General features: G+C 41.3%; 1 protein-coding gene across 1 annotated transcript in view; it reads right to left on the bottom strand.

Annotated features, from left to right (window-relative positions):
• The window catches only part of furinb (furin (paired basic amino acid cleaving enzyme) b), a 74730-nt gene that overhangs the window by 3703 nt on the left and 51671 nt on the right, over nucleotides 1-19356 (bottom strand). Inside the window, 8 exon segments of the mRNA XM_087174095.1 lie at nucleotides 204-419; nucleotides 643-822; nucleotides 1055-1172; nucleotides 1664-1767; nucleotides 3453-3553; nucleotides 5559-5771; nucleotides 9234-9406; nucleotides 12013-12101. Coding sequence (XP_087030221.1) covers nucleotides 204-419; nucleotides 643-822; nucleotides 1055-1172; nucleotides 1664-1767; nucleotides 3453-3553; nucleotides 5559-5771; nucleotides 9234-9406; nucleotides 12013-12101 — 1194 coding nt within the window.

The raw sequence follows: 19356 nt of genomic DNA, 5'->3' as shown, positions 1-19356 counted from the left end.
GCTAATCAAAAGGTTGCACAAAAACTTTCTTGCAGAAGAAACCCTCTCTGCCCAGCAGCTGTTAAGTTTTAATCTGGATGTGTTTCGGAGAGCAGCTCCCCCCAGAACCAAAACTGGTACAAACTGCGTCATTAGAGAAGGAATGTGACAGAAAAAAAACATGGAGAGGCTATTTAGAGAAGCAGGAAAATAGACAAGAAGACTTGAGTTGATGAGGGGGCACTGAATGCTGGCATAAATGTAGGCTTGATGTGCCCAGACTGAACAATTAATGATGGGGAGTGGGGTTACCATAGTCACGTCCATTAGCCGCTACGTTTTCTATTTCCAGGGTCCATTCCCCTTGAGGATCCTCGTCCCATGAGTGGGTGGTCATAAAAGCCCAGTCGTTGAATCCCTCTGAGGAGAAATCATTGGGCCTGAAAGAACAGAGGAGAGGCGACGTGCTTGTGTTACTTTTTCTGGGCTCAAATGCAGAAAGAGTGGGGGGGGGGTTTCCCGCAGAGAGCATACTTTTGAGTATTTGTGCACAAGTTAAATTGTGGTAGATGTATATTGTGTTTGTCTGTGTGTGTGAGGCAAAGAGAGATTTATATCAGGGCTTGGCTGCTGGTGTGTATAGTGGCGTGTTTTACAGTGTACCTGGGGAACAGCAGGGTGGAGCGTGTGCCCAGTGGGCTGATGAGATGAATGGCCAATTTTCCTCTCTGGTTGTGGGTGAGAGTGAGGCGAGCCTGAACGTGTTCCAGAGAATTGACATACTCCGGTCGTCCCCAGCAGGCATCCACGCTCTTGCTGAACACCAGCTTGTTGCCGATGTCTCTGCAGGTTTGACAAGCGGAGGGGGGGAGTGGTTAATCTTGTGTGGCTGCAGAAATGGACACAGACAACAGCGCAGTGCTACAAATTCACACGAGCGTTCCAGCTCCGAGGAAGACTGTGGTGGCATCTATCAGGCTGAGCGGCATGATGGAACAGCGAGGGCTCATAATGAGACTAAAACTTACTGCAGTTCACACACACACACACACACACTCCTGGTCACACTTCTAACCTTGGCTCTGCAAGCATGGTGTGAACACACTGATGCTGTGGCCCCACCGTTGTCCAGTTCTGCGCCAAAGCCACCATGGCACCAGCATCCAGGAGCCCATAACCGTATGAATGACTCACTGTGAAAACATAAATAAATACATGGAGGGATAAAGAGAATAGCAGGTTTATGGTGGTGGTGGTGAGAGAGAGAAACTGGCACCAAAACAGCCAATCGTGATTCACATTCACAATGGCCAATTTTACCCCAATCTTCTGACTGGTTGAAACTGTACCACACTGTAATGCTCTGTCTGGTTGAGCGAGTGCTATGTGGGCAAAGCATTCAAAGGTCTGGGAGTAGCAACAGAGTAGGGAGTCTGAGACTAAGTAAGGAAGGTTATTATTGTGTGCCTATGTGTATCAAACCAAACAGGAAAATAAATTTACTGGGAACAGAATAGATTTTTGTTTGCTAAAATTGAATTATTCTTCTTAGTGGTAACAGTTTCACTACAAAATATTATTCATGTGCTTAGAAAGAAAATCTTTTTTTCTGGACTCCATCAAGTGCTCAGGATTGGGGCACAAATATAACATCATATAACACGTCCAGATCGCCAGCCTCTACCTCTGCGTCCCACTCCGTTGGTCTTCCAGTCTCCGGCGCTGAGGTGTCCCGGCCGGGAAGTTCTCACCACCAGGTGTTGCATGTCCCTCCAGGTCAGGTTCATACTGCACAGGTACAGGCAGGAAAGCAGAGCAACCGTATTGACTTTCTGTCATGTAATAGCTGAAGATATTACTTTTTACAATATGCACATTATGAGAAAAGTCAGGTGTCACTGACCTCAACTGTATGACAATACCGCAGAGGACATATGAGGAGCCTGTGGACACGCCTGAAATATGATGCAGCTGAGCATATATAGGAATGGATAGCTATACATTTCTGAAATACTATACTGAGATGTAGAGGAAGCCCAGAGGGATATGTCAGTCAACAATGACAAAAGTACAGGCTCGCATTAAGGTTGTAACGTCAGCGTAAAACACCAGTATTAAAAGGTACATCATAACCTATTGTGCTAAGGGAACACAGTAAAACAGTGGACACAATACCGTGGAGGGCTGTGTCTAGACTCTCTGTAATGATAGTTTCTAATGAGGTCTGGGACTGGGGAGATGGGGTCACCTTCTGAAGCCCAATAAATTTTTTTTTTTTTTTTTTTAATATAGATTTATTTGGAGGCACGGCGGAGAAGCAAACGTCTGAACAGCGTTTAAGTCACCGATGGGGGAAAAAAAAAAAAACCTGCTCCGTGGGTTAAGATAATCAAATCATGCATCACTGCTTACTGAGCGCAACACCACAGTCGACAGAAATAGACACAGAATTGCACTGTGGCACATCACCTACGCCAGTCTCTGCATCAGCATTCACATCTCACATCCTCTTATGTGTTATTAATGGACAAGACACACCCCACCTTCCCTCCCTCCCTCCCTCCCTCCCACACACACACACACACACAATTCACTCACTGTCACCTCAGTCAAGAACGAATGGGAGAAAATAATAAAATAATAAAACACCACAGCGTCAAAACACTCTGCCTATTAAATGATTCCATCTCTGTGAATTCCAATGTGGTCCCAGTCTGATAAACTAGCTACCCTGTTATTACTGCTGCCTGTCAGGAGGGGTGCAGATATGTGCGTGTGTGTGTGTGTGTGTGTGTGTGGGGTGGGTGAGGTTGCTCACTGACAAATACTGACTCTAGTTTACTGTTGAAAGTGACAGATAGTCTACATGGTGTAAACCTGAGCTCTGTGAGGTGAGTCACTGCCTTTCTCTTATGATATTAGCGGTGACACCTGTCAGCTAATAACTAATGTGGAAATGAGGAGAGTTATGCAGAGCAGAGGGGTGCAGTCTGATAAGAGGACCTAACACACACGAGATTCGACTATAATGGACAACAGAGTAGAGCTGCTGACAGAAACTTGGATTCTGACATCTGGGGTCCTGAGTGAACGATAATGAGAGATATTTGGAGTTGAAAATCTTCACTACCGGCCCGACAGGTATTTGCACTTCTATGTGGGCTGCAGCTGCTGATTTGTCTTGCTAATTAACTGATTATCAAAAGCTTAATATGCTGAGGAAAAAATTTCTAGACTGGGATTCATGCCAAAGCCAACTCCCATACACGAGTGCACACACATCCACACACACACACACACACACACACACACACATACACTCATAAACAAGCACACGGTGGAGCTATCAGAGGAGGTTTACAACAAAATGAAATTAAAAAATCTTTACTGCTATGATTTTCTAATGTGAAATCATATCAAGTACAAAAATAGCTATGGTGGTTACAGGGAGAGGCTGTGTTGCTCTTACTTACTTGGCCTCCAGTGCCAGAGCGATGATCCCAGCGGCCAGCGGGGCCGAAGCGGACGTCCCTGTGTGAGAGTCTGTGCATTTTTGCCTCAGGTCCGTGGTCACCTTGGAGACAGGAGAAGAGAGAGAGGAGTGCACAGAAATACAGAGGGTGAAAGACAGTTAATATTACATGGTGAGTTTTCTCACTTCAGTATGTGTGAGAAGCACAGCGCGAGAGGTTGAGTGTTAAGAAAAGGGGATGTCCGGGGACAATGGGAGCTCTGCCTGCAGCAATCGGATATGGAAAGAAGACGGAGGAGGAGGAGGGGGCGTAGGAGAGAATGAGCAGGTAGGTTTAGTCTCAGGTCTGTGGATCACTGCCAAAAGGGTCACAGCCGGGGCAGTGAATGTCAGCCAAATCAGCCCAGCCAGGTCGGGTGGTGGTGAGACAAAGTATGTTAGCACTCTGGGTATACCTCTGCTCTCCGGCTCTGCCAGTGCCAGCACGTTAATGAGGCCTGTCTGGGTCATGCTGAGGACATGTCAGAAATGACAAAGAAGCCACAGGGCAAAGCGAGCTGTGAAGGTTAGGGACGGATTCTTGGTTTGCAACTTTTGGCCTGACAGATTGTGGCACTAATGACCATTATCTGCAGAGAGACGTCTACGTGTCAGAGGAGTAAACAAAGGGAGGGCAGGTGTCAACGCTGGCCGACTATTAGATCTCAAAATTGAATAAAATAACACTGAAACACTGTCATACTTCATTCACTGTTTTCATCGCACTCAATGATTTAGAGCTGGAACAAGTAATCTATTAGTCACACAGCAGACGGTTGTCAGCACTTTTAATATTGAAGTTATTTATCAAGACAAAAATTCAAATATGTGATGGTTACAGCTTCTCCAGCATGAGGATATTTTGGGCTTTGTACTGCGAGTAAAAAAAAAAAAAAAAAAAAATCAACAGTTTACCCTATAATGAAAATAATAGATGATTGCAGCCCTACACTGATTATGTTTTTACCTTTGCAAACATATTTGCCGAAGCAATTAGTTACATAAAGTTATTAACCAAGCCTTTTCTAACTGCTCAGCAGCACAGTAACAATCAGTTCTGTAATTGTGCAGACTGATCATCTGAAATCCAAATTTTGAGAAATTACAATCTAAACTAATTGAATATCTGTTTTTGCTACAATAATAACACTGTATCAAGCCCGATGCCGTGAGGGGTAATTAGTGAACTTTGTATTTTTTGCCACACTGTGGAGATGTGTTTAGCCTTACAAACAGCTACGTTTTATTCTTTCTCGGGGTGAACACCAGACAAGTTTAATTGCAACACCAAGTGCAGACAAGGCCATTAAGCCTGGTAAGAGATGCTGGAAGCCACTTTTGTTTTTCTCTGGCTCTCCTTGGCAAAATCCGTAACCTCAAGAGATGAAAAGTGACCAAATCTGTCCAGTAAATGAGGTACTTGTTAGTTCATGTCGAATTCATTTAAAAGACTGGTCTGCTTGTGATTTGACAGTCTAGACACAAATGTGGCAAAAACAAAAGGCTGACAAAGAAAGAAAGAAAGAAAGAAAAGCCGCATGAACTCACTGATACAACAAATGACAGCCTCTGACTGCTGCAGCAACAACACAAAGCCACACGGTGTGTTGGTATATTTTAAAATGACTTCAATTTTACCCATTTGATGAGTTGTGTTTGCTTGCCGGCAGCATGCCTCTGGTGTATTTTGAAGGGAATGGCAGATTTGTGGTTGTTTAATGTTATTGTATGTCCCTGAGGCAAGTCTTTCTTCAGCTGACAAGCAGCTTGAAGGAAGCGTGTGGCATCTCTCAAAATTTGTCAGCTTTCCTCACTGTATGTTACACACCACTCACTCTGATTCTGACAGTTTGATGCCGATTTTTGATTTTAGAGAAACAAGATTAATATGGACGTACACTCGAAAAGGTGATTGATAAAAGCAGAGTATGAGATGTATGGTTATTTTTCACAGTGCTGACATTTACAGTGTGCTAAAGATTTAAAGTGTAAAAACAATCCTACACATTTGAGATGTTCAAAGCGTGTGTGTGTGTGTGTGTGTGTGTGTGTGTGTGTGTACACCCACTATCTGTTTCTCCCCCGGGTTTCCAGAGCTGAAGGTGGAAGCGAGAGTGGAAGAGCAGGGCTCGCTGTACCACGGCACGTTGCCGGACTGCGTGGTGCTGCTGATGGACAGGGTGTAAATGCTGTTTGTGTAGCCGTCACAGTTACAGCTGTCCTGCTCCCGGCCACCATTACCCGAGGCCCAGACGAAGATGGAGCCCAGTCCGCTGCGTCCCTGCGTTATGAAAGCAGATATATGTTCATTCAGTTGCTATCCACATGTTGCACATTAAGAGAGGAAGAAAGAGAGAGTAACAGTCAGTTGAGCGAAGTGTGAAAAATGGCCATTGACAAAGACGTTTGTCTCGCCGCTTAAACGACTTGTCATTTATGTGCTTTCTTCCAGAAACACTGAACCGCTGAAGGCACAACTCTTATTAATACATCATAATATCAGCCGGCTTATTGCGGCAGAACATCAGATAACAAATAGAAGAAATGTAATTACAAAATCTACTCAAGCTGAATATAATTTAGGCCTGATAAATGACAACATGATATCTGGCAGTGAGACTGTATGCTCCTACAATATACCAACTACATGAGACACACATTTCGTCCAGTTAGGTTGGGACTGCCAGCAGCCGGCTAGACATCTTGGGGTGGTTTATGACTCAGAATAAAATTGCACTAAACGTTTTTTTAGCAAAGTAAAAAAGGTTGTCATTTGTCAAATCAGGAGCATCGCTAAGATTAGACTGTTCCCTGCGTTCCAAAACACACAAACCCTTTTTCATGCATTTGTCTCTGGCTGATTAGATTACTGTAACTCTTTATTCGATGGAATGCCCCAGGAATTGATGGAGCACTTTCAGCTTGTACAAAACAAGTTGTGGAAAATCTGTGCACTTTTTTTTTAATAATCAGTTTTGGCCTCCCTGCACTACTTACCTATGACCTTGAGGATTGATTTTTAAGTTTTACTGCTTATTTTTAAGGCATGGGTTGGTCTGCTCCCTTCCTACACAGCTGACCTTCTCTTCTCACTACACTGCAGATTGTAGCCTGGGGTCTGCTGACCAGTTGATGCCAAGTGTCTCTGGGGGCCGGGCTGGAGACAGAGAGAGGGCAGCAGGGCATCTGCTGTCAGGGCTCCACAGCTCTGAAACAGCCTCTGGGTGGAGAATGACTTCAGTCTTCTTTTGTTAAAGTCTTACAGACTTATTGCTTTAATTTGAACTTAATTAGTGTAACATTTACTGTCATGTTTTATTGCACTTTTCTTCTTTTAAACAATATATTTAGCAACATTTTTTTTTCTTCTTTGTTAGATTTTATCATCTCTTTGTCTTTGATGTGATCTCATGTGAAACCCTTTGAGAGTTTTATGTGCCAAAATAGTGCCAAATAAATCAAGGTATCTTTATTGTTATACTTTACTCACAACTTACATTTCCATTCGGCATCCATTACACCCTGCCATTCAAAAGTTAGTTAAACACTAAAACGTGACTTTTTCTTCAACGAGTGAAAGCTGCAATGCAGTCACTGTGATGTTCAGAATAAAACCGAAAGATTAAAACTCTTCTTCTTGTACCTAGTTTGAACCAAAGTGGGTGGATAACATATTCATTTTAGAGAACAAAACATGGAACCAAAAAATACATATGGTGAAGGAAAGAGATAAAATAAAATGGAGGGACCTCTCTTACATCCCACGTACAGAGCAGAAACGCATCGCTGATGGTGAGAAAGAAATTAAAAAGGTGTGAGAAAAGAAATGTATACCATTTCACCCACATACAAAAAAAAACCAAAACAAAAAACGTGTTGTTTTCAGTCACAGTGATATAAAAAGCTGCAGGAATGGAATGTTTTGCTTCTCCCTTTGTTAAAGATTGTGGTTGTCTGCTTGAGTCCTGTCACGTCCTCAGTTTCAGTGTTGGTGGTGTCTGGGCAAATATAAAGATACTGGAATCTTTAATTCCTTATCACTGTTGTTGCAACACTGTTTTCTCTGGCATGGTTTTCATTTGCCAAGTGTACAAAAGGGGCCTCAATTTGACATGAACACAGACTTTAAATGAGCTTGTTTTTAAAAGGATTATCCATTTAGTTTTCCTACATGTCCATCTCACAAATGACCGCTGTTCAGAAGTTGGGATAAATACTCTACATCGTACTGTATCCTAACAGTAGAGCTGTGAAGCTGTAGCTTATACTCATAAACCTTCCAGCCCAATTTATGACCCGACGCTGCCTTTTCTGCAGGTTACAGAGGACAGATGATAACACTTCAGTGCCACGGGTTATCTCACTGCCAGAACACACGCTGAATCAGAAAGGTCCTGTTGTGCTGCTGTCAGGCAATTTTTCCTCACTAACGCACTGTGATATGTGGAGCATTTCACATTTTGGGATATGATATATGAATCATTCTTTTCAACCTAAAATTTGCAGTTTCGTTGATTTCCACGCCAATTACTGTGGCCTTTGAATCTAGCTATTGTTCTGCATCAGTGACTGTGGCTCCATTTCTATTTTGTTCCATCGCACATTTATCATTTAGCTGTTCCGCTGACGTCTTTTGATGTAGCAGTGCTTAACGATGAGATATGATGAGTTTAGCCTCAGATCATATGTCATACTCTTTAATGTTTGACTCTGTCCAACTCTAAAGGACTTGTCACAGGGCAATTAACAAACTCACCTTGAGTTTGTCCTTTTCTACACTACACCTCACAGATAGTAATGGTACAGTATAATTTTGGAGGTGGAAAATGTTCACAACAGGCTAATATTTTATGAAGCAGAACAACAAACTTTTGACTTTTGGGAAATGTGCTTTTCGCTCTCTTTCAGAAACTTAGATGGGAAGGTTGATACCTCTCTCATGCTTGTGCAGTAAATATGAAGCCGAAGCCAGCAGCTAGTTAGCTTAGCTTAACATAGAGAATGGAAACAGCTTGCCTGGCTTTGTGTACTTGTGCACCAAAACTCACGTACCAGCACCTCTAAAGCTCAACTATGAAACTGTCACATCTCATTCGACAAATGAAAGTTTTACAGTGAATTATTTGCCTACTTGACTATTAGTTGGCTGGGTCCTGTTATCAGGCTACCGCTGGAGACTAGGAAGTTATCTTGTGTTGTGTCTAAATCTTTTTCCCCATCGATTTAAGTTTCTCTCCACTGTAACCTGAGCCCAAACTGAATCCCAACCAGTTATCTCTGCAATATGCCTAACTAGAATCAAACCCACGGCCTAACCCCAACTGTAGAGGGCAAAGGTATGGGAAACACTGTTTGAAGGCTTGAAGAAGGAAACAGACTTTGACACAAAAATGGCACACAACTGTACACACACACACACACACACACACACACACACACACACACACACACACACACACACACACACACACACGTATAGGTGGACGTGTTAACCTTTGGACAGAGCTAGGGTGGCTGTTACTCCCAGTTCCCAGTCTCTATACTAAGCCAAGCTAACTGGCTGCTGGCTGTAGATTTAATCTTCTCATCTACTGTAACTCTCAGCAAGAAAGCAAATAAAAGCATCTCTCAAAAGAGTCTAAGTATTCCTTTAAAGAGCTGATGTGAATTTGATAGTGATACTATAAATAAGAAACAGGAAGATATAACATGATTAAAAGCCAAAACTTATGCTCTGACTCACCTTTGTGATTCCCTGGAGGAAAGCCTCCTTAGCCAGCTTGGCAGGGCCGTCCAGGGACTTGCCATCGTCTTCTGGGCCCCAGCTGGCGCTGTAAACGTGGATGTGCTGAGGGTTGAGACTGAGGGAATGGGCCTCCACCATGTCTGTCACCTCTCCATCCAACATACGAACTCCTGTAAAAGGAACACGAAATACAGTGCAGATTTGTTTACCAAACTAGAGATGTGAAAAGTGGTGGAGATAGAGTCAGAGTGACAGATGATAAAGAGATGGTGAGTGTATGAATTTTAGCTTCAAATAGATGGAGAGGTGTCAAAACTAAGATGACAAGAAGAGAAAACTTGTCATAAAAAAAAAAAAAAAAAAAAAAAAAAAAAGTGAAAGAAATCAGTCAGACAGCAAATTCCCATTTCATCTCCAGCCACAAAAACAACAACAGCAACAACAACAAAAAACGGGAACAGCAACAACAAAAGACTTCACAGGAAAAACCAAAGGCTTCAGAGAGATCCAGTTTTAATGAGTAAGTGTGCAAAGCTTCACCCACAGATGTGACCCTGACAGATACTACACTATTTTACCACCATCTAAACAAAATACCCTGCTGGTTGTTACACCAAGAAAGACCATTTACTGACCGCACCAAACACACAGAAAGGACAAATCTAACAGACAGACTGTAGAAGAGAGAAAGAAAGACGCACGCACGCACGCACGCACGCACGCATATAAATGAACTGAGAGTTTCCAGAGCCTTCAACACACTGGTGTGTCCACAGGGTAACACCAAATGTCACCTTTCATCATACCTGAATGCAACCCTTTGAAGTGAGCAGCCTCAGATCAGTCCTCTGAACTAAATAATCCAAAATACGGTCCATTACTGGAAGAGGAACCCCAGACCTCAGAGGCAACACTACGACTGATGACATCCACATTAAGACTTCAATAATCCATTCTAGATGACCCTGTCTGGCCCTGTAGCCACACACACATACCAGCAGGAATGCAGCCAAAACAGTAATTACTCTGTTCGCGTGGGGATTTGCCATAACACAAGTTTGAATACTGAGCAGCCTGGGAAAAAAAAAAAAAAAAAAAACGTAACTGAGGAAAGCATGCGACATAAAGCACAATGTTTGCTCTAGTGGTCATAATGCGCGGGCTGCATTGCAGCAGTAATGATGATCACTGTTGTAAAAATTCTCATCAACTTCCTGCTGCTTGACGATTCCTTATTAAGACACTGCTGTGCGAGTTCCCTGCTGCTCCACTAAGTCAGAGGTAGAAGGCAGAGATGCCGCTGTATGTGTGTGTGTGTGTGTGTGTGTGTGTGTGTGTGAGAAAACAGGTACAGGAGGTGGAAGGAAACACTGAGCGAGCCAAGTAGGGTCGATTACAGGCTTTAAACACTAATCACTAGTCATTGCTCAGTGAAAATACACACATTTAGGCGTCCCAACAAACATAACCGCTTATGCTCACATGTGCATACACAAGTAGCATGGGTATTTGGGAGCAAATCACAGCTGTTTATAAACAATCCACTGACCCCATGATCACATTCACAGAGGAGTAATTTATGAGATCAGGGCCAATGCACAGCTCTGTCGGGAGATGAATGGTAATGAAGACAGAGAAGGAGAATTATGAGTAACATCTGTGAACGGGACTGAATGGGACTGCTCAGGGCTCCGCTGAGTCTTGTTGGCTGCCAGAGTCATTGACAGATTGTTTGGTGACAAAAGTTACTAAAAGCCTCCTTGGAATATTTTATCAAGTGCACAATTTTTTTAGGAGAGAAAAAAAAAAAAAAAAATCCTTTTTCTCCACATATCTTCTTTCTTAACGCATATCTGCACATGCTGACAGCTTTATTACTGTTTAAACAGGAGCCTGCACTAACAGTCTTATTTTTGACCAGCTTTTCAGGCAGATGATTTACACGGTGGTATGAACAGATGTCCACTGGGTTGTGAAATCACTTTCCTTGGTATCAGTATAATACTAAATTTAGGTTGTTTCCTTATCAATAAGGACACAACAAAACACTTTAAAAATTGAGCTTGCTTTTTATCTAATTGGTGGAAGAAAGAATGGAATTTCAGGCAAAGTGCCAAATAATGGTGGGATGAATTATAACGTGTACTGGTTTGAATTAAGATCAAAGTCACTCTGTCAGAAACTTAAATTTGACATCTGCTCGCGTTTGAGACAATCTCCATAATGTCTTGAAGATGAGACATTTAACATGTTCGCAGCTGTTTATATCTTTATGTCATACATGGTAGACAGTCTTTTTTTTTTTTTTTTAAATACAGGCACACACAAGAATCTTAAGGAAGCTAGGAAGTCATTTCCTGTGAAAAATCTGTAGAAAGTTATCTTTTTGTCTCAGTGGTAATCAATCAAGGACAATCCATTGTGTGCGCTTGTCCGTCTCTGCAGCACTTTCACTTGCGAACAATAGAGTCAGTCAGTCGGTTTAGTAGTAGTGTCAGTGATGCAGACAAAAAAAACATTATGGATATCACCTTTAAAATCCATTACTGGGTCTATAATAAAATAATGGAGACACAGCTTAATCTGTGATTCTGATTCAGGTCCCAGATTAAAGGGATCCTATCTGAAAGAAATTCACTTCTACGTTAATTAGTTTGAATATTATTGTGCTTATTATTTCAAATTAAAATAATAATCTTAAACTCATTTACATTAATAATATTTCAAATTAAACAATGTTCTCAATTAAAAATTCCCAAGGGTATGCTTCACTCACCTCCAATTCTAGCATTATAGGCCACGCCCACACCACACACACCGTTGTTGGCTGCGGCTGCAACTTCCCCTGCACATCGAGTTCCATGTCTGGGGAGAGAGAAGAGGGAAAGACAAAGTGCATGAAAGAAAAGCAGTGAGAAAAAGAATATTAAAAAGACACACTTTCCACATCAAGTGGGAGCATGGTAATTATTCAACTAACTGTTGAATGTTTAAAAAAAAAAAAACAAAAAAAAAACAAAGGGAGTTCTGTTACACTCTGAACTGTGCTGGGCTTTTAAACAATACTGTAGCTGAAGTGCTGCTAAAAATACACGGCAGTCAGAGGAGAAGGATAAACTCAATGGCCCGTTTTGTAACTGCAGCCGAATTGTGTTAGAGTTGTAACAATAAGTGCCAGGAAGCCTGATGTTCCTTCCCATATTAAATAGTTTTAGAATTCAAGGCTAACCTATAAGGGATGAACAGAGAACAGCGACCTTCATTGTGAACATAATGTGCAATGAGAAGTATTAACAAGTAGAACATTTTTTTCCCCCACATAGCACAATAAGCATCAAGCAACACATTCAGGTGTAAAGACACAATCATATAACTTCATATAAAATCTGATGACAATTGTGGGGTGGTTTGCGTCCATTACCACCACTGTCCATCAAATCTGATAAAAACACACCTGTAGAGTCCTAATGAAGAAGCAGACACATTGAAGTTCTAATTAGTAAACTCTCAATAAACCAGTTTTCAGGGGTTGTAAGTAAAGTTAACCAATTTGCTCATGGATAAATGTTTAGGCCTTCTATACTATATCACAGCATGTACAAGTTTTGAGATCTACAGTGGGGAGAACAAGTATTTGATACACTGCCGATTTTGCAACTGTGAGAGACGGAATCTAAAACAAAAATCCACAAAATCACATTGTATGATTTTTAAATAATTAATTTGCATTTTATTGCATGACATAAGTATTTGATCACCTACCAACCACTAAGAATTCTGGCTCTCACAGACCTGTTAGCTCTTCTTTAAGAAGCCCTCCTGTTCCCCACTCATTACTGTCAGGCCGAGACTCAAAGCAGGACTCAGATGCAGAGATATTAGAAAACCAAAGGCTTTTATTGAATTCACTGGAAACCTCAGACAGAGTGACAAACCAATGGCTATGAAAAAACAAGACACTAGACTCTGAATCTTAAGAACAAAAAACACTCGGGGAGGAGGAAAAAGGTACTACTCAAAAGAAACAAACCAATAAACACAAAACACTCTATTGCTATACTATAAAAATAACGCAAAAAAAGTCTACTCATGCTACTAAGCGGAGGATCTAGATTAAATAAACAACTGGGCTATAAGAAATGAAAATCACTCTTAAACGAAGAAAAACAAAGATCTATGAAAACATGCTAAGGTAAGAACTACAAACAAAAATTCACTCTTAACGAGGAAAAACAAAGATCTATGAAAATATGCTAAGGCAAGAATTATAAACAAGAAATCACTCTTAACGAGGAAAAACAAAGGGCTATGAACTTTAACTAGGGCAAAATTTACAAACAAAAAATCACTCTTCTCGAGGTACATAAAGCTTACTTTGGCGACTTCTATGGCTGTGGACATGGACAAAAGGCTCGAGTGCAGGACGAGAACAAAGACACTCTGGCACAAGACAAGGGGAACACAGACTATTTAAACACATGGAGGGAAATAGGGGACAGGTGGAAACACTTAGGGCAATCAGATTGAGACACATGAGGAAGGGCAAATGACCTGAAACGAGAGGATAATTACTTTTCAAAATAAAACTTGAAATGAAAGGACAAAACAAACCCAAGACAAGACAACCTCAACACGGTGTGACAATTACCTGTATTAACTGCACCAGTTTGAACTCATTACCTGTGTAAAAGACACCTGTCCATACACTCAATCAAACAGACTCCAACCTCTCCACAATGGCCAAGACCAGAGAGTTGTGTAAGGACATCAGGGATCAAATTGTAGACCTGCACAAGGCTGGGATGGGCTACAGGACCATAAGCAAGCAGCTTGGTGAGAAGGCAACAACTGTTGGCGCAATTATTATGGAAATGGAAGAAGTTCAAGATGACGGTCAATCTCCCTCGGTCTGGGGCTCCATGCAAGATCTCACCTCGTGGGGCATCAACGATCATGAGGAAGGTGAGGGATCAGCCCAGAACTACACGGCAGGACCTGGTCAATGACCTGAAGAGAGCTGGGACTACAGTCTCAAAGAAAACCATTAGTAACACACTACGCTGTCATGGATTAAAATCCTGCAGCGCACACAAGGTCCCCCTGCTCAAGCCAGCGCATGTCCAGGCCCGTCTGAAGTTTGCCAATGACCATCTGGATGATCCAGAGGAGGAATGGTAGAAGGTCATGTGGTCTGATGAGACAAAAATAGAGCTTTTTGGTCTAAACTCTACTTGCCGTGTTTGGAGGAAAAAGAAGGATGAGTACAACCCCCAAGAACACCATCCCAACCGTGAAGCATGGAGGTGGAAACATCATTCTTTGGGGATGCTTTTCTGCAAAGGGGACAGGACAACTGCACCGTATTTAGGGGAGGATGGATGGTGCAAACCTGGTCAAGAACTACAGGAAACGTCTGATCTTTGTAATTGCAAACAAAGGTTTCTGTACCAAATATTAAGTTCTGTTTTTCTGATGTATCAAATACTTTTATCATGCAATAAAATGCAAATTAATTACTTAAAAATCATACAATGTGATTTTCTGGATTTTTGTTTTAGATTCCGTCACTTACAGTTGAAGAGAACCTATGATAAAAATGACAGACTTCTACATGCTTTGAAAGTGGGAAAACCTGCAAAATCGGCAGTGTATCAAATACTTGTTCTCCCCACTGTATGTACTTCAGCTGTGAGACACAGAGACCATAGTTAATATACAGTCCAAAATCCTCCTCTGTAAAACTCACCTACTTCAGAGAGCTCCTTTTTTTTTTTTATAATATTGGAAATCTCTTCTCCTGTTGCACAGGCTACAAAGTCACAGCATACAGACTCTTCCAATCAAAGATGACCTGTCTAAAACTAACTTTACCTTGACAGTCACTAGCCAGAGGACATCCAAACCAGATATGAGATGTTATCGATGTACATGAATTATTCACTGAGTCTCTCATAAATGCTTTAAGACCAGTCTTGACTCTTGAGTTTCATAGAAAAGACAAATTCCCTATAGAGCCCTCTCTAGATGTCAAATACACTAAAACTCTTCACAAATGAAAACCACTCCATCTCCACAAATGAGCTTAATCAACTACAGATCCATGAAAATGAAAAGTCTACACTGAAACCTTTACAGCTTTGTATCATTCCAGGCAAAAAAAAAAAAAAAAGTAATCATTAGTGAAATGGATTTAATTTGTGGGGCTGATTTCTGGGGCTGAAGCGGTGCGATCAGACTGGAGAATGGATGGCATGGAATGAGCATTTGGCATTTAACATAGGTCATTAAGATTGTCTCCTGATTACAGTGCAGATATCTGATTAGGAGGGGCAGAGTTTCACACCTGTCTCAGAGACGTGCTGTGCGAATGTTATTGGAACAACGCTAATTACATCCACACTGTTTTGGAAGTGCGGAAAATTACTTCCTTTTTGATCTCCCAAGTTCCCTGATGATGAGGCAGAGGACAAAGTCATTTCACAGGGTCAGAGCACAGCTACGCCTCCAGCTGGGATCCTGATTAGACTCTGTGTAGCTCTGTGATATACTACCCACCCGCTAATTCTCTGCTTTGTTCACTCTAAAACATTTTAGAATAAGATGACTGCTTTCTTCGGTTCTTTCTACTTTTTTAGTTTACTAGTTCAGCTTTACAATGTCAAAAAGAAAAACACAGAACAAAACTAGAATTACCGCCTTTAGGTTATATGCATCCGCCAACCAGTCAAATTGCAGGAAATATGGTCACAATCTCCCCTACTGTTCCTGTGTTACAGTGTTGAAAAATGGTAGTGTTGGGAAGTAGTGAACTACATATAATTAAACTAGTAATTTAACTACATTTTGCAGTAACTTGCTGGTAGCTCAGCTAGTTTCATAAGTGCACAGTGATTCAAGTTGTTAAATTACTTTTTTGCCATGTTTTGTGTAGTTAACTACTGAAACTACAAACGATTTTTGGCCATGAAAGGAAAGTAATGATTTTTTAATTGCTATTTTCCCATAGCTTCTCTACTGTAATTGAACCCCTTTTGACAAGCCCTGCCCCCGTTTTCTTTCATCCTGACCGCTGTGAAGGCATGCCCCTGCCCCCGTGCATGTGTGAAAGCCATGGGCGGGTGGTAATCAGTGCTCATACAACATCATCACGGATAAATCTCCTGAATCTCAGCCTGGAGGAAGAATCACCGTGGCTGTACTGAAGCAGCTACTGGATGCAAAACCAAAGCTAACATTCCTTGCACTCTCCCAGAAATAGTGGGGTATTTTAGTTTTTGGGTTTATGTTATGACCTGTGAAGACATAAGCATTTTTGCAATAAACTGTAAAGTATATTTTGTCATTATTTATTATTTTGTATCACATGTATGTTGTCCATTTGATATATATTTTTTTTTTATTAAGTAGTTTGAACTACTTTTTCTTAGTGGCTATAGTTAACCACACTGGATTTCTACCTTGGCTAGCTTTGCTATAGGTCAACTTCTTCCTGTGTAAAATAATTGGTAGCTTGCAAAGTTGCGCTTTTAAAGTAGCTTCCCCAACACTGAAAAACGACCAGAAATGTTTTTAAAAGATCCTCACGTCATCATTTATCCTATTAGACATGTGTGTTAAATGATGTCATACTAACTGTATGAATTCTTGAGTTATGGCCAAAAATGTGTTTTGTGAGGTCACAGTGACCTTGACCTTTGTTGACCAAAATCTAATCAGTTCATCCTTGAGTCCAAGTGAATCTTTGTACCAAATTTGAAGAAATTACCTTTCGGCACTGAAAACATAATACCTCCGGCCACGGCCGTCACAGAGGCATGCAAAGGACGGTGTGGGGGAAAAAAAAAACAATGTCAAGTTGCTTCCTAACAAATCATTTACTACATGACCCAGCCTGTCAACAACTACAAGGATTAAAGTGATTTTTAAGCAAGCTATCAACTGCCCTGGCAGGGCTTATTTTTCACTGACAGACATGCCCTTATACAAGGACCTTGGCAAAACATATGGCAGGGCTTCACATATCACAAGTGTAATTAAAATGTTATGATTGCTATCAAGAGGTTAAACTACCTAGTTTTACTGCTAACTAGCTCATTTCCTATTGTGTTAACGGCAGCAGTTGATGGTGAGCTGATGGCTCCCTAAAGTACAACATCTGTACTCTGGGGTTAAACTGGGACTCATTGTGTGGCGAGGCCATCTCTTAGCAGTGTTTGAAATGGGACAGTAATGTAGCTGCAGCCGTTTTTTTTTGTGAAAAATGCAGCTTCCAATAAAGTAACAACCTAATATGCATTAGAGATTCATTACACTTCACATGCATAAATCAGCTCATTTATCTGGTTATTAAAGAAATATCTAATGTATGAAAAAGCTTGAGGCATAGATCACAGCTTTGTCTGTGAAAAGGCGAGCGGCTCTTTTAGGACCTGCCCACTCATTCATTTTAGCTCACTGCTATGCGTTTGACAAACGTCTGACTGAGCTCTACAAGCTCGTCCATACAAATCAATCATGTCGCTATGTGCTGAAACACTGCAGAGTGGGTGCTGAATGGTGACTGTCAGTCATTTAAAGTCAGAAGAAAATGCAGCTATAAGACTAGTAGCCCTCCTGTGAGTGACTATGCTTCTTTCCATACTACAAAGATATGAGTGAGAAGATTTGATGTTACTGATGGATACGCCAGGGCGTTGATATGACATTGAGAAAGCTGAGCATCAATGCTAATGAGGACAGACCTGCCACAGTTTAACCTATTGCATTTTTATATTTGAATGGTAACATTAGACAAATGTAGATGAAGACCTACAAGACACTAAGTGCTTCCTCTGTGATTTAATGTAGCAATGGGTCACTGCCGCTGCACACCAGTCTCTGCTTTAATATGAAGGGATCCAGTGCAGGAGTTATTTTTCTTGGAATTAATATTTAAAAATGATAAATACAACTTTAGGTATGGACTTGTTTATTTAAGCTTGAAGTTTAGCTACACATTACAGCAATTTACAAGTCACCTTTTCTTTTGCAGTGTCGTTAACTTCTTGCAGTGGAACACTACCGCGGGAACACAGAAGGAGCACTAATTTCAAATGGGAACATATTCGTTCTCTATCCTTTCATACACAGGCCAGAGAACCTGCAAACTTCCACAGTGGCCGAAAACACACAGTCAGCACCGTGGCCAGACGGATGGCTTGGCACAGAGTAATGCATGCTAACATTGTGCAGACATTTGCAGTCGAATTGCGTTGCAAATAGCAATTTGAATTGTCAACTGTCAATGAGTTTTGTTAAAAAACACACAAACAAAAAGCTTGCACCACAGCGTCTCCTTATGAAGCAAAAATGAATTTGCAACATATTTTTGAAATATCTGTTCAGCGCTGCCGTGATTCGACTAGCCAAACACAGCACATACAAATATTATAAAAAGGCCATTATGGTCCAACAGCACAGCACATATCCTTAGACCAAGGAGCTGTGGCCACATATGTGATGCCAGGCACGGGAATCAGCCAGGACAGGATGAGTGAACACAGAGCCAGAGGCCTGGGAAGGCATTTATAGAGAGGCTGCACACATCAAGATGCAGCTGTTTTGAATACTATCTGCATGTGCACATGAAATGTGTGTGTATGTGTGCGAATGACTTATTGGCTTTGAATTGCATTCAGCTAAAACAGCCAGACAGCTTAATATATCCAGGGAGGCTCAGACGCGTCAAAGTAGACACAAAGGTATATGGCAATGCCACAATTTTATCCGTCAAAGGTCCATGAAATGAAATGACACTTTACTGAATGCCCCCATTCTATATCCATTTAAAATAGATTGAAAGAGGTCAGAGACACTATAACTAGTAGGGGCAGGCGTTAAGTGTAGTTTGAAAAGAAAAACTGGAAGTAGCAAATCCTCTTTTTGGAGAAAGACAACCACAGTGGAAAAAAAAAAAAATCATTAGTATGTGAGTTGGACGATGGCAAAAGCTACACGATTTGTCCGAAAGACAAGCTGTGGAGAAAAGACCCAACAAAGCTTCAACAAAGCTGTGATAAAAGGCTGCTGAACTAGAGCTGCTCTATTCACTGAAGCCAATGTGACCTCCCTTATCTTATCA

The sequence above is a fragment of the Seriola lalandi genome, unplaced genomic scaffold, assembly GCF_002814215.2.
Source record: "Seriola lalandi dorsalis isolate HSWRI2012SDOR001 ecotype SW California unplaced genomic scaffold, Sedor1 jcf7180002054314, whole genome shotgun sequence".
NCBI lineage: Eukaryota > Metazoa > Chordata > Actinopteri > Carangiformes > Carangidae > Seriola > Seriola lalandi.
This window is presented reverse-complemented; position numbering and strand designations above follow the sequence as displayed.